The sequence below is a fragment of the Trachymyrmex septentrionalis genome, unplaced genomic scaffold, assembly GCF_001594115.1.
Source record: "Trachymyrmex septentrionalis isolate Tsep2-gDNA-1 unplaced genomic scaffold, Tsep1.0 scaffold19, whole genome shotgun sequence".
In the NCBI taxonomy this organism is placed as follows: domain Eukaryota; kingdom Metazoa; phylum Arthropoda; class Insecta; order Hymenoptera; family Formicidae; genus Trachymyrmex; species Trachymyrmex septentrionalis.
The window spans coordinates 4,880,761-4,895,434 of NW_017305071.1; the positions used below are offsets into that span (position 1 = coordinate 4,880,761).

Below are 14,674 nucleotides of genomic sequence, written 5' to 3' on the forward strand. Positions count from 1 at the left end.
TGTATACATATACATTATTAATTTAAATACTTCAAATGCGTCTTATATGCTTTTAGAGATCTTGATCACCTTTTTTACATGCAGAATTTTTAGTCGTTTCTTCTAACTGAGGATCAGATACAGACGGTGCGACTACTTCGTTAACTGATGTAACTACTGCTTCTTGATTCGTTATTGCATTCGTTATTACATTGGAACTATCATCTTCTTTGGTTTCCACAACATTGTTTTCATCTGGTTGTTGACAAGGTATTACATTATTAACTGGAACATTATTTGTCTCTTCGACTGACTGTATCAAGTTTGCAGCTTGCGCTTTTCGAGCCAATTCCGCTTCATATTGAGCATTTATTTTTTCTACAATGTGTAACAAAGTATATTTAACACAAGTTTGAGATAAAAAAAATATAATTGCAAGAAAATTCACAAACCTGTTTCTATATGAAATACATTTAATATATCACTGAAGTGACAAACCAAACTCTCAATAAGATTTTCATCTGCAGCTACCAATTCTCCATTCTATAAAAGACAGACAAAAATAATCCGTCATTTACAATTATTAAACAAATATTATATAACATCTACAGAATGTTCTAGAAAAAAATCTCTAAAAATTCATGATTATCTCTTTTTTGTTAATAAATACAATTCAATATTTAAGAAAAATATTTAATTTTTTCTTGCAAATAATTTTTCTTTTCTTTTCAATAATTACTCTGATTTTCTCATCTATAGCTTCGATTCGTTGGAACACATCTCTTATCGTCGCGCTATGTGCGGTAAATATCGCACTGAACGCTTGCTGGTCTTTGCAGGTCTTGGATAATGCCACGAGGTCACAGTACTTGGTCGTGAACTGATCCCGATGGACTGACACAGTCTTCATCAGTCTTTCCTTTTCTTTCATTCTTCTTCGATATTCCTCCATCTCTCGTTCAAGCTTTTCTTTTTGCTCTTGAGCGCGCTGTGCCTGTAATTGTTGTTCATGTCGTCTCTTGATCTCTTCCTGCTCTGCCAATCGTTCCTCTTCAGCTAAGAAGTACGCCAACTTCTCCTCACTCCGGCGTTCGCGTTCACGTGCCATCGATGAGCGTGAATTTGCCATTTGTTCCTGAATTACTCGAGCATTCTCGTTCATATGCTGAATGCGACGGTCTATTACTTTCTGCAATACAAACGAAGAAATAACGATAGAAGGCTAATGTAGTACTAATGTCGGTCTTATGACATTATGTTTTTAATTTTCAACAGAGAATTTAATTAGAATTAAACATTCATCTCAAATTACTCGTCTATTCAAAGTCTACTATATCAATTGTTTATACATTTTGTTAATAACTAACCAAAATTATATTTATTTCAAATTACTACTCATAGACAAACTCATAGAATTTTTTTATACCATTTATTTTAATAATAAAATTATATAAAAAATACACTCATAGAACACAGAGATGCTTGCTTCCCCTAAATTTTGGCAAAGAGAAACAATTACAAATTTCTAAATTATGAAAATCATTTTTACAAAAAATTAAACAGCTTATTGGCCAATGCATGGCTCATGTGTTATTCGCAAGAAAGTTTGCTGAAAATCCAAAGACTTTATACAAGTATTTTAATAAGTGTGTAAAGATATGAATTTTGGCATCCCCTTGATTGCAATGAGTATGTCTACGTATAAATTTAATTAAAAATATATATAATATTGAGATGTATATTTAATCAATATATATATGTATGACGTCATAACAATCAAGATACCCAGACTTCTTCTTTTCTTTGCAATTCACTCTCCGCATCAATCTTATTGACTGAGAAATGAATGCCATTTGAAGTGGCCACCATGTTGTGTTTGGGACTAGTAATAGTTCTCTGTGGACTTTTAATGTTACAAGAATTTTGCTCATTTTCAATGTTGTCTGCTTTGTTAGAATCTTCTTCATACAGCGTCGATTGAGGCCCGATCGTGATACGATCTACTATTGTAGTTGCTGATATACGTGACGCCTTCTCCAATACAGATACCTTGAGGCGGGTAAAGTCTGATGTGATGTCCATGTCGTTCACCTGTAAAATAACAGTTGCATAATTAAATTTCAAGCCGTTTGAGATACAAAGCCAAGATTTTTTACCTTTTATTGGAGAGTTCAATAGAATTTTAGGTTTGTTCTTTTCTTTACTCCAAGAACTTCTTGCATGGTTTACCTTCTGTCTTTTTCTCTGATGTAAAAACAAAAAGGATGGACTATGCAAGAAGTTCAGTCATAGAGTATGGAAAAAGTACAGACCTATAAATTTGTCCTTGGACAATACTTTGTAATAAACAGATCATCAAGAATATGTATGTACGAACACAGAGAGAGACTTTATATGTTGTTATTATTTGTAGTTTATCATAAGGAGAACTTAAACAAAGCTTGTTCAACAATGTAATGATATAAAAATGTTAAAACTGCAATAAACAAAGATCTCCAAAAGTTTATCCCAATTTCTACACATTTAATATACAATCTTTCTCTTATTACTCCAGAATAATATATATGCCAATGTATATTAGCTTCGTCTCTCGACTTACCTTGTTGGTTTCTATTTTCGTTCTCTCCGAATGAATCGACATGATTTTATTTCGCAGGATTAAAGGCGCGCGACTGCAAACTACCCAAAACTATCTCGTGAATCTAACCTTATTTAGATCAGAGCGCGCGAATTTACATCCACTTGTGATCGACATCGATGGGACAAACCGCACGCTGAGATTATCGTTCTCTCATCGCTACTACTCGATCACGTTAATTGTGAACGTCATTTCATTATCGACAATAATCCGTTCGCATACAACAATTAATATGCCGAGACAGCGGCGAAACAACACCTGACAACATCGTAAGACCGCAACACGAAGAGAGCTATTAAAGCGAGATTCACACCGGAATAATCGAATTTGTCTATTAGAAGCAAAGAAGAATAACATATAGCGAAACAGAATTTACAATAATAACAATTTATAAAATTGCGATGTTTGCAATTTTAATTTCTTATCTCTTACTACTCTAACTTGATTTATTTTTGTAATTTTTTCATGTCGGTAATTCGAGGACTGATACTTATTTAATCATAATAAAGTAGGTCATAATCTTATTGACTGTTATTAATTACCTGCTTTAATCGATATCTTGCAAATTATAAAAATATATTTTCAAAAATAAAATATTAGAAAAAAATAATTAATGAAAACGCGTAGCACATATTGAATTTCAAGAATCGTTGTTAAATCTTTGTCTGAATGTTTAAACCTTCAAGATTTGATAAAATATTAGAAATATATAATTGGATGGCACTAAATCTAAAAATTTCAAAAATTGCCAGAGTTTAATTAATTAGATCTAAAAATTCGATTAATTATTAGACCAAAATCGGAGTAACTTTGGCCACCAACGAAATACTATTAAAGATCGTCAACCTGAGCAAATTTTCAGCGATATAAAAAGGGCCCTAAGGGCCCCGAGGTAATTAAAGAACGCTGACATTATCAACAATTGATATAAATTTGCTATTATTAACATAAATATTTGGCTTATACATTTAATTCAATACATATTAAATTCATGATTTTTTATTACATAAATGTTCCATAAATAAATATGCATACTTGTAAAGTTATAATATCTTATATATTGCAGAAAAATTACAATTTTTTCTCAGCAGTTATCACAGCGCTTAGTGAGCTCTTACATTTGATTGACATATTCCATTAGATCTAAAAATGTAGACCAAATAGGTAAAAGAGCTTATTAAGCTCTCAATGAGCTTCTAGATGCACCCAATAAAAACAGACTTAGTTTGCAAGTGTCTCTCTCTAAATCGTCTCTTTCTATGGATATCACCGAATATCAGTTATATGACATTTTCCCGAAAATAAAAAACTAGACTGGAAAATGTTGGTACAAAAACCTCTAGGCAACGTGATTTTAATTTGTTGGATTAGTAACACTGGCCTAGTTTCTACCGAGGGTTTAATCCGATCAGAATGGCCACAGTCGAATATTTCCCTCTCATTTGACTGTAAGAAGAGAATACTCAAAGATGATTGGTCAATTTTTGATTACAACTGATTTTTGATTGCAACTGAGCACATCACAGGTCTGTTTTCTGCGGCTAAATCAGTGTATACGTTCGGAACTTAAAGTGAAATAGGTGAATAGGTAAGTGAAATAATGTTTGATATTTATCGAAAGCGGGAAAGAGACTTCTAGTGCAGGAAGAGAAAACAGATCAAATGGCGGCCGGGAAATCTCACGTATGCATATATATACGTAAACGTCAGAAACGTCAAAAGTATGTGATCTAAGAATATAAAGATGAGAAAACACGTCTGCGAAGTGAATCTTTTGCGAATTATCGTTGCCTTGTTCCTGTGTATATTTTGCGCGCAGATTTGTGCGGCAATCGAGGCTGAGATCGATCTCGACGTGGAGGGAAACGGGTTTCATAGGTTAGAAACTGTAGTTTGTTATGTAAATAAACGAGCAGATTCCACGTGTAATTTTTAACACTTTACTCCCTTTTGCAGAACGTTAATTTTTCGGATACACTTCAAGAATCTTACCCAGGATGACTGTCAAGCTGCTATTTACATGGAATTACCATCAGCATTGTACGTCAATACAGACGAAATAGCAGAAATGAGAAGAAGAGGAACGGTATACTTCTTAGTTGTTCAATAATTAATGTAACTTGAAAAAAATATAATCACGAATCTTAAAATCTTAAAATTTATCATTTTAAGTTTTATACATATAAAATTATTAATTTACTTTGTAAAATTATTGAATTTTGATTACATTAATATAAAATTAAAGAGACGTTATTAACATTATCTTTTAAATATTACAAATCTTAAAGCTATTATATTATTTATATTGATTTGATATTCTATAATTCATACATCTTAAATTTATATAATTTATATAGAGAATAATAACTTAACTATGTTTATCTAAAAAAATCTATATTATATTAATATCATACATATATACATTAAATATAAATTCTATTTCATTATATACACATAATATAAATGTAAATATAATATCATTCTTTGAACAATCATCTAATTAATTAACAATACTAATATTGTAGAATACCATATGCTCCGTTGGCGAGACCGACGTCGAGTTATTCGCAGAGAAGGCTGGTCAGCAGAATGTGACAACTTGCGCATCCATAAGTTTGTCATCCTCCAGTTTAACAATTCCTGTTCACCAACGTTATCAATATGCATATGAAACAGGCGGTTATGTTAATGTGACTTTGCCTGAAGTGAAACTGCTGCTAGGATGTAGGAAGAGGATTAAGGATCACAGGGTATCTAAAATAGACTTATGTGAACCATGTGTCGGACTAATGGCCAAGTGGCGTGAGATTCCGTATCGTATGTCAAACAATCGCGACTACGTTTGGCGAATACCAATCGGTGACTCTTCTCTCTCGCTCTTTGTTACTTGTGCCACATTAGTGACAACGATTATCGGCGCGATATTTATCGGGCACGCCATTCGGACCAATGCATTGCATAGTCATCCTAAAGAAGACTGAGGTAATGAAGATGTACATATATAAGCAGTTTTGTATGATTATCAAATTTTTATGAATGAACGTTTTACAATTAGATTTGATATATTGAATTTTCTCTTCTTATACAAGATATATTATACATTTCCCGTCTGTCTATTTACATAAGACTAAACGTTTTTACATTACATGAAATGTATTAATAATTTATTAAAAATTTAAAAAAAAAATTCTAAATTAAATTAAATTCTAAGTTTTTTGATACAAGTTGCAGCAATTCTGTGATCGCCAAATCTAGAATAGAAATTAATTAGACTTAAATTAATTAGAATTAATTTCTTTACTTACATATTCTTGAGGATAAATTAAAAAGAAATTGTTCTGGCAGATCCTATATATGCATTCGACATGAATTTTATATACATATATGTATATATATATTTTTCGATATTTATATGCAACTTTTCTAGTCAAGGCATTTTAATATATATTTTATACACGCTTTTTTGAGATAATGTTAATATTCTAAGTCATTCAGAAGTTACCACAAGAAATCACACATCCACACAGATAAATATATAATTTGAAAAATAAAATATAAAAAATAGGAAACAAAGTATTGTCTCATAATATTACGTTTCTCTATTTTTTTTTGTCATGGATTGTCATGGAATGTCATGGAATTCTCTCGTCTTCCTTTTCCTGTATTGTCGCGATGGTCACCGGCATTGTCGATACTTTTCGCACAACGCTATCCTTCTTGCTTTCAATTGGATCATTCCACTTTTGCACCTCGCTGGTGCCGAATAGGATGAAGATTAGATTGCCCACCGTGTATATTACGGCCGACAGAAAGAACACGCTTCGCCATTGCAATATGTTGGTCTAAACAGGAGAGATGATGACATTAAATATATATGACATCATTAAATTTATGATAACTAGCAATGCAAATAATTATAAAGTCTTATAATGTCACAAACCGAATCCTTGATGATCACCCCAGCGATCAGCGGTGCGAGAATGCCGCAGGCAGATGCAATAGTATTTGTAAATCCCATGAGCGGGCCAGCGAAGTTCGGACTAAGGTCCATGTGATTAATGTTATGGCCGCAAAAAGCAGCGATGTTGCACGATACGGCGATGACGAGGATACCCACGGCCAATTCCGGCTGGTCCTGCCCCACGTAACCCAACCCGACCAGCGCGGCTGCCGGTACCCAATGACCAATTGTATTGCAAATCTTCCGGGACATCTTCGTTGTCACAATTTTTTTCCTGATGCATAGATCGGATATATGGCTGATTGGAAAGCTGATGAGCCACGCTGATAAGTAAGGCAATGCCGTCATCATACCATTCTGTGCAATCAAAAATGCATAGTATTAGTTCTTGCTATTTTTAATAAACATTTAATGAAATATTATTATAAAATGTTTCTTACTCAAATTGTTTGATATATCAGTTAATTTACTTATACAGATTTGATTTTGAAGTGATATCTCATTTATGTCGAATAGTTCACATTAATAAGAATTAAGAATTTAATTTTTTAATGTCAATAGAATATATTTTTTTAACATCGTAAAGAGAAAGTGTTATAATAAGTTTATATTTAAAAATATATTTAAAATTTATCTAAAAAATGTAATTATATGCAAAGAGTTAAACGATAAGAGATATATCTTGATGTTTCATTAATTCTTTTTCAGCCGTCATTGACTCGTTTATTGATGATACGACATCGGAATAGTTTAATGTTCATGACCATGATGCTTGAATTGACTTAAGTCTCACGTGGCATATTAATCATTCTTCCCTCATGATCTTGTCAACATACACATCGAATTATTAATTAATATTCCAAACGCGATTTTCAAAGTTGAAATATACGTGCTACTCTATCCGAGTGCTAATTCCAAAATTTCCGAAATCTTGCAAAAGAATAATTTGATAAAAGAGAGAGAGAAAACGAAGGATGAAATTCTAACGGAAGTTATTTACTGTATGACTATATGAAAAACCTTCTTGATATCAAAGCGCATAATCGAACTCATGTAGGATGGGATTTCCGTCAGCAGCATCCAGAAGCCCCAGGATTGTCCGCATTGCGCCATCAGTAATGCCCAGACCGGCAAGCTCCCTAATATGGACTTCCACGGAGTGGAGGGTTTCTGAAAACGGAGGAAGAACAACATGTAGAGAGAAAAAATACGAAGACATTTATTTCTCTAAATATTAATCTAAAGAACTTGCAACTTTTGACTTTTTAATTCTAAAATTATTTATTTATTTAATTATATGAACATATATTAAATTTCAAATTAATTTTAATTTTTTAATGTATATTCGAAATGATTATTTAACTGATGTGTGATTTTCTGTTTTTTTTTCTCTTCTCTCAGTGCAATATTGAAGGAATTACCTCGTTGATCTCGGTTATTCCCAGACTCGTCTCAATGTATTCCTTTTCATCGAGAGATATTCTGGGATGTTCGGAGGGTGAATCCTGCCCGAGCAAATAGAAACAGATGCCGGTGAGGACGCCAAGACTTCCCCAAACGTAAAAACAGCTAGGCCAGCCGATGGATGATGCCGCAAGGAAGCCGGTACTTAATAAGCATATTACGTTGCCGATCCAGCCGCCGGAATAAACGAACGTTGCTAGAGATACGTGAAATGTATTACAACCACAATTTTTTTAGGTCAAAATTCAACATAATTATTATTAGACTAATTAATGAAAAAAATGTTTTTTTTTTTCTTTGAATCTTTGATAATTTTTAATTGTACTTATTATAATTAAATAAACCCGTTCAAAAGATAGAAGATTTCATTGTTTTAGTGATGAAAATGAAATCAAAAGAAATATGAGAAACTTGGATAATTGAAATTCTTTTTATTATAAAATATTAATCTTAAATACTTTTTTGGCACCAGACTCTTGACGTGCCTTATCAATTTGGCATCATCAGACTACGATAAGAATTTTTCCTATCTCTTATACGTATCAAACTTGACGTGCCTGCTAATTCATTTGCATTTCTGTGATCAAACAAAAGTGAATATATATATATATATATATATAACTAACTGCATGCGAACTTGAGATTCAAAAAAAAGAACACAAATCAGGTTGAAATTGAAATTGGAATAAGAAATTAAAAATTGCGACGTTTCTTGACAAAGTAAAATATAACAAATAAAATCACTGATTTTATGATGCATTTAAGCAGTTCGAAAAATATACAAATGCTAAAATTATTTTAAAATCAGTGTAGCATTGTGCTACAAACTGATTCTAAAATTCAAGCAAATATCTTTAAACTTCGACGAATAAATGATAAGATGTCACAAAAATCTCCATGTATATATATATACGCAACTTTTATTTTAATGAATACGAGAATCATCACTAATCAAATGCCGAAAACTTTTCTCTTAACTCATTTAGAATACTTTCACTCAAGTAAGAGTGAAAGTATTTATTCCGCGTGTGTGTGTTCAATTAAAGATATGTACACTTACAGAGTCTACCACGCTCTTCAGGCGGCGACCACCTAGACAGCAAGGTGTGCAGACACGGTAGAACGGCACCCTGGACGAGGCCGCACATTACCCTGCAAGCGATCACCATCTGCCAGCCGCCATAATGAGCGGCCATGGGAGTGGCGATAGTCAGCAATCCGGAGATAACTAGGGTCATCGAAAACAAACCCTGAGCAGTCCATTTCTGAGTGAGAATGCTGGCAGGTATTTGCGTGATGGTATAGCCCCAGAAGAAAGAGCTGAGGATTATGTGCTTCACTGATTCCTCCCAGTGGAACTCCTTCGAAAGAGAGAAGAAGTGTATCTCTCTTTTAGATCACGAGGATAAAAAAAAGAATCAGTGTCATTGACACGTACCTCGAAATTAGGATTGGCACTGGCTGCATTGGTCATCGCCTCCAAGGTTACTGACGTCGTTACTCGGATAGCATAACAACAAAAGAATCCTAGGCCCATGAGTCCCACCTGACCATGTCTACATCCGAACCATGCTGCAAGGAGAAATTATATCCTTCAAGGTATGCATGTAATACAATAAATTGATCGAATAGTGAAACAATTAATTTATCTCGATATAAAGAGTGTCTCAAAATTCGCGAATCAAAATATTATAGCAAAAAAGTTGAAAAATTTTCTTGAAAAGTGAAGTAAAAAAAATTCTTTGAAATTTTTTTATTTTAAGCAATTTGTTTTTTTAAATATAACGGGAGGTTTAAACATAGCCAATTACAGCCATTACGTTTAGAATTACTCATGAATGTGCTGAAATGGGCGCACCAATTCATTAACACGTGCCTCGCGTGACTCATGGATGTTTAAATAAGTGGTTGCTTAATTGTTGTATGTAATTAGCCATATTCAAACCTTCATATTCAAAAAATTATGGTTTAAAATAAGAATTTACAAATAACCTTTTTTACTTAATTTTTTTCAAGGACTTTCTTGCTGTGATATTTTAATTTGCAAATTTCAAGACACTGCAAAAGAAAAAAATTACAATCGCTTGTTTAATTTAGGTATGACTGCATTGTGTGGAAACTAATGTTATAATTTTAAGTTCTGTGAACAAATAGAAAAATGATCTATTTTTCAATCATCATTTATGTTCTTTATTTTTACAATTAGTAGTACGTTCTTTACGCCCTCGACGAAGTTTACATGGGCATCACGTATAAACGCGGAATTGAATACAAATTGTGTCATTGTCATCAAGATCGCATTGCGTCAGTAAAAACCGATCGCTCAATGTTTACGCTTGAAATCCAATAACAATTACCCGTTGCGTCAGAGAAATCACCGGTATGCGAGTGCAATCGATAAAATCTTAGTAACCGTGTTTGAATTTTTTCTTCATTCCGAAGAAGCGAACCTCGTCCGAAAAATGCATAGAATGCGGATTAATTCTAATCGATAATTGTTATATAATATAACTTTTACTCGCAAAATATGTTTTCCCCAGATAGTCCTGAGTCAATCATGTGGATCAGGAAAAACTGATGGATTAAGAGAAAGAAATAGTAATATATTACTAAAAAATTGAAATTATGATATAATACAGCGAGAGAAAGAGAAAGAAAGCAAAATAAATTTTTTATTACAGCGTAAATTAGAAAAAATACTCTTATTAAAGAAATAATGTATTAAGTGTAGTATTGTTATAATATTGATTATTATATTTTAATTTATGTTTTTTTATTCTTATTAATTATCGAATTATATTGATGAGATCTTTTAGCACTTATTCCAGAAATAACAAGAATCTGAAGCATCAATAAGACATAAAATGTTTCTAGTTATCGCGAAGCGAATAATAAATATGTAATAAACATATTTTTCTTTTATATACACTGAACAATAACTTAATAAGACAGGTGCGTCAATATTGATTCGAGGTTTGCATCACATTTTAACATAATTCGTGATAATTGTTCCATAATCTCTATTTTCATTTATAATTCAGTTATTGAATATGATAATCAATTCTCTCTCTCTCTCTCTCTCTCTCTCGCTCTCTCTCTCGTATAAATTGTTATATTGTTTCTATTGTACATTTATTTGTATTATTTTTACTCACATATTTATATAATTATCTTCACATTTTATACAATTATTTAAAAAATATAAAGAAGTTTCCCTTTTCGATTAGCGTGAAGATGAAGGATGCGAAAGAGAAATCTAACACTGCTAAAGAGAATCGAATTTGTATATTTGTCGAATGTCAGATAAATTTTGTAAAGAATTTAAGAATAGAAATGTTGCAGTAATAATAACATGTAATAAATAAATAGAAAAGGAATATAAAATGAAAAAGAGAAGAAATACTTTTTTTAAAAAGGAGAAAGATTTTCTCTATTTAGAAAATAATTTTGTTATTAAATAGAACTCTGTTTATATCTGCACTTCATTTATATATGTAAGTTTGTTCTTATAATTTTTAAAGACATTTATAAACCTATATAATATAGAAAAATTGTAATCAAAAAGACTAATCAAATTTTTATAAATTACTGCCGATTGAGAATTTTAACGTAGTTATTCGAGTGTTATATATAGAAATTGTAGACTAGATATATAGATTTTATAGACTTTACATTTAATTCTACAAAATCGAACGTTTTGACTCAGTTCGAGCCACCCTCAGCGATGTTCAATAACAAATTCAACATTGAATTCGAACTGAGCCAATACGTTCGATTTTGTAGAAATACATGTAAAGTCTATGATATACAATTTGTATATCATCGCCTGGCAGTAATTTATAATTATACTTATTTGTTATCTCGAGAGCTCAATGTTATCTTATTTGAATTATTTAATCAAATTTTGTAAGAACATTTAAAATTATTAATAAACATTTTATCGTTTAAATTTTGTTACATCACTTATAATTGGTTATATAATTTATCACATAATTTGAATATTTTTGCTAAAAAATATTTACTTCAAGTTTATTAGGGAATATCCGTATTTAAAATTAAAATCACGGGTTGTGAGATACTATATGTTTCAATAATAGCAATCCTTATCTTTTTAAGTACAGTAAATAATTTAGAAAATTTTCTTTTACAAAAAGTCATAAATAAATAGATGAAGATCTTCAATAATTTTGGGTTTCATTTTTTTTAAACTGATTTAATTAATTCACAAAATGTTTGTGCTTTTTTTTAAATTATTGGAAAATATGGATTTCTTTGTACAGAAATTATAGTAATTTGTATACACATTATTCATAATATTATTTATATTATTAATTAATCACCTGATGGTTTGTTCGATGGGACTTTCATTCTTTCCGAAAGAGATACTACGGAGACCCTCTTCCTCCGTAGAGACGCCATGATGATGAACTTCTAATGAAGCTGACACTGAAGCAAATTACAAACGACTACGATTCAGCGACCGTATCCACATTGTTTTATACTATCTCCGAAAACCGATTCTCTCCCACCCTTTTACGCTCAAACGTATGCTTAAACGATGGCACGTCTTGCGCTGTCGTATTAATAATCGGACAATACTTTAATATTGAAATCACTACGCAGTAGAACATAATTAATCTTCTTTAATTATACATCTTTTCAATCTGCTTTTTCTCTCATTTGTATTATTATTATATATTATAATAATACGATGATCCATTATTCTTGTTTTAAATTATAAATTTGTATATTTATAATATATTTAAAATATATTTTAACGATCACACGTTATTACGCGAAACATAACATTTGAAGGAAAGTAGACAACTGTTCTTTTATTAACTTTATTTAGAGTCATACGAGGTAAAGGTGTATTTGTTAAAAGAGACGGATTGAAAATTAATTATTTTAGATTGAGAGGGATCTTCGCTTGAATGGAATTTTAGTTAAGAGTAATTAATATCGATTCACGTTCTTTTCTTCTTTTTAAAAATCTGCAGTGATGTGTATTAAAATGCGTTGCATTACAGTTTAATTAATTCCATTAAATATACGAATTCACAATCGAGCTGTTATTATCCAAACTACGATATCGTTCGAATAATAAGAAATTGACTTGGCTTCAATTTTTCTGACGTACTAGGAGCAATAATAATTTTTATTATCGGAGTTATTATCCTAGCTATAACTATTTGAAACTGTTCTGTCTTCCAACATGTTTGGAAAAACGAAGTTCTACTATACATAAACTTCTCTGTGGAATATATACATTTTTTAAAGAGAGATCAAAGATGTGTGAATTGTGGAAACTTGAGGCGAATTATTGTTACCAGTCAGTTAATTACCAATGGTTTCATTTTTAGTACTGATTATATATATATATATATATCTCGATTGTTTTGTAATCAGAAAAAATATTAACGCGCACATTATATAAATAATTTCATAAATGATTTAAAATAAACATGTTTTGTTGAAAGAATTCAAAACTCGATAAAACAGAAGAGATTTAATAATTAACGACTACGTCTTAATTATTTTTTCACTTATTGTGAGATTTCATGACTACGAATCGATAAATAATCGCGATCTTGTTCTATAAAGATAACATATTTAACGCGAATGATTTGAGCATCATACTGAACGGTATTTACACCAGATAAAGATTCGTTCTCAAGGCGAAAACTGTATTTACTATCATATTTATCCATCAATACACATCAGAAAAATATAATATAATTGGTAAAAGGTATAGAAAGAATAGAAATTTTATAATATCAAAACAGAAAAATTAATTTTTTTTTTATGTCGACAGTGTTCTGCATGTGCATCATTTTGATTATTGTGCCGAAACAAAAGTTTGTAGCGCTACTTCATTTGTATCATATCTACATGTGTTTTTAAAATATTGACAATTATGCCATTCAACACACAGAGCAAAGTTTCAGCTTTAAGAATCTTTTAAATTGCGGTACAATGATTTTTAACACCGTTATGAGCAATCAAAGTAAAAAAATGCTCCTTTGATTTAATTCAGATAATAAAAAATTTTACGAACATTAAAAAAAATAATTTTGTAAGGAATATTTTAAGCTTTTACATTAGAAAGTCGAAAATTTCTGCAATGTTTTTTTGTTTAGTCACGTGAGGCTCAAAGTGAGAAGACAATTTCCCATTTTGTTAGTATGAGCTAAACAAATTTAAGTTTTAAAATCGATTATTTAAATTTAAATTTCATTTATTTTTAACGAAGTTACAGTTGCTTGAATTTTAAAGTTCATGTCGCTATGAAATTTTATTCCGACTCAATACATTCATTTATAATATTAAATACAGATAAAAATCTGTGTCTTTACAAATATCTAACAAATATTGCAATGATTATTATAACAGCTATTTTTACAAGTTATGAACACAAACATATGTCTTACGATAAATTTTTAGTCACTTTATTTATCTCAATAAATATTTGCATTTATATTTTTAAATTGAAACTTTATAATATATTTTTCGCGACAAATTTCCAGGCATTCATTTTGAAAGAATTTTTTCATAATCAAATTCAGATATTTTAAAATAAATAATTAATAAATAAATAAGTTTTTATAATAATTTTGAAACTTTTTATTCTT

General features: G+C 30.8%; 3 protein-coding genes across 5 annotated transcripts in view; 1 reads left to right on the forward strand and 2 right to left on the reverse strand.

Annotated features, from left to right (window-relative positions):
- The window catches only part of LOC108746751 (nucleoporin GLE1), a 4,651-nt gene extending 1,767 nt beyond the window's left edge, over window positions 1–2,884 (reverse strand). Inside the window, exons 1-5 of one of the 3 annotated variants that reach the window (XM_018483690.1) lie at window positions 2,687–2,884; window positions 1,765–2,070; window positions 719–1,168; window positions 432–522; window positions 70–357 (exon numbers count right to left, since the gene is read on the reverse strand). In XM_018483690.1, coding sequence (XP_018339192.1) covers window positions 70–357; window positions 432–522; window positions 719–1,168; window positions 1,765–2,070; window positions 2,687–2,734 — 1,183 coding nt within the window. In that variant the 5' untranslated portion in view covers window positions 2,735–2,884. Of the gene's footprint in view, window positions 1–69; window positions 358–431; window positions 523–718; window positions 1,169–1,764; window positions 2,071–2,135; window positions 2,210–2,578 lie in introns of those variants that run through there. The other 2 variants (XM_018483691.1, XM_018483692.1) reach the window with 2 other exon arrangements.
- Window positions 2,885–4,061: 1,177 nt separating this feature from the next.
- LOC108746811 lies at window positions 4,062–5,739 on the forward strand. The gene is made up of 3 exons (XM_018483785.1): window positions 4,062–4,495; window positions 4,574–4,703; window positions 5,143–5,739. The coding sequence occupies exons 1-3, from the start codon at window positions 4,362–4,364 to the stop codon at window positions 5,596–5,598; spliced, it is 720 nt and encodes a 239-aa protein (XP_018339287.1). The 5' UTR covers window positions 4,062–4,361; the 3' UTR covers window positions 5,599–5,739.
- Window positions 5,740–6,249: 510 nt separating this feature from the next.
- LOC108746736 overlaps window positions 6,250–14,674 on the reverse strand; it is an 18,949-nt gene continuing 10,524 nt past the window's right edge. Inside the window, exons 8-14 of the mRNA XM_018483669.1 lie at window positions 12,383–12,473; window positions 9,481–9,614; window positions 9,103–9,403; window positions 8,000–8,238; window positions 7,599–7,748; window positions 6,558–6,935; window positions 6,250–6,459 (exon numbers count right to left, since the gene is read on the reverse strand). Coding sequence (XP_018339171.1) covers window positions 6,250–6,459; window positions 6,558–6,935; window positions 7,599–7,748; window positions 8,000–8,238; window positions 9,103–9,403; window positions 9,481–9,614; window positions 12,383–12,473 — 1,503 coding nt within the window. The remainder of the gene's footprint in view (window positions 6,460–6,557; window positions 6,936–7,598; window positions 7,749–7,999; window positions 8,239–9,102; window positions 9,404–9,480; window positions 9,615–12,382; window positions 12,474–14,674) is intronic.

Bases quoted from the DNA above. Each gene is read 5' to 3' on its own strand.
- LOC108746811 (XM_018483785.1), top strand. From the start codon at position 4,362: ATGAGAAAACACGTCTGCGAAGTGAATCTTTTGCGAATTATCGTTGCC. The intron at 4,496-4,573 runs GTTAGAAACTGT...TCCCTTTTGCAG, and splicing joins GAGGGAAACGGGTTTCATAG to AACGTTAATTTTTCGGATAC. The intron at 4,704-5,142 runs GTATACTTCTTA...CTAATATTGTAG, and splicing joins AAATGAGAAGAAGAGGAACG to AATACCATATGCTCCGTTGG.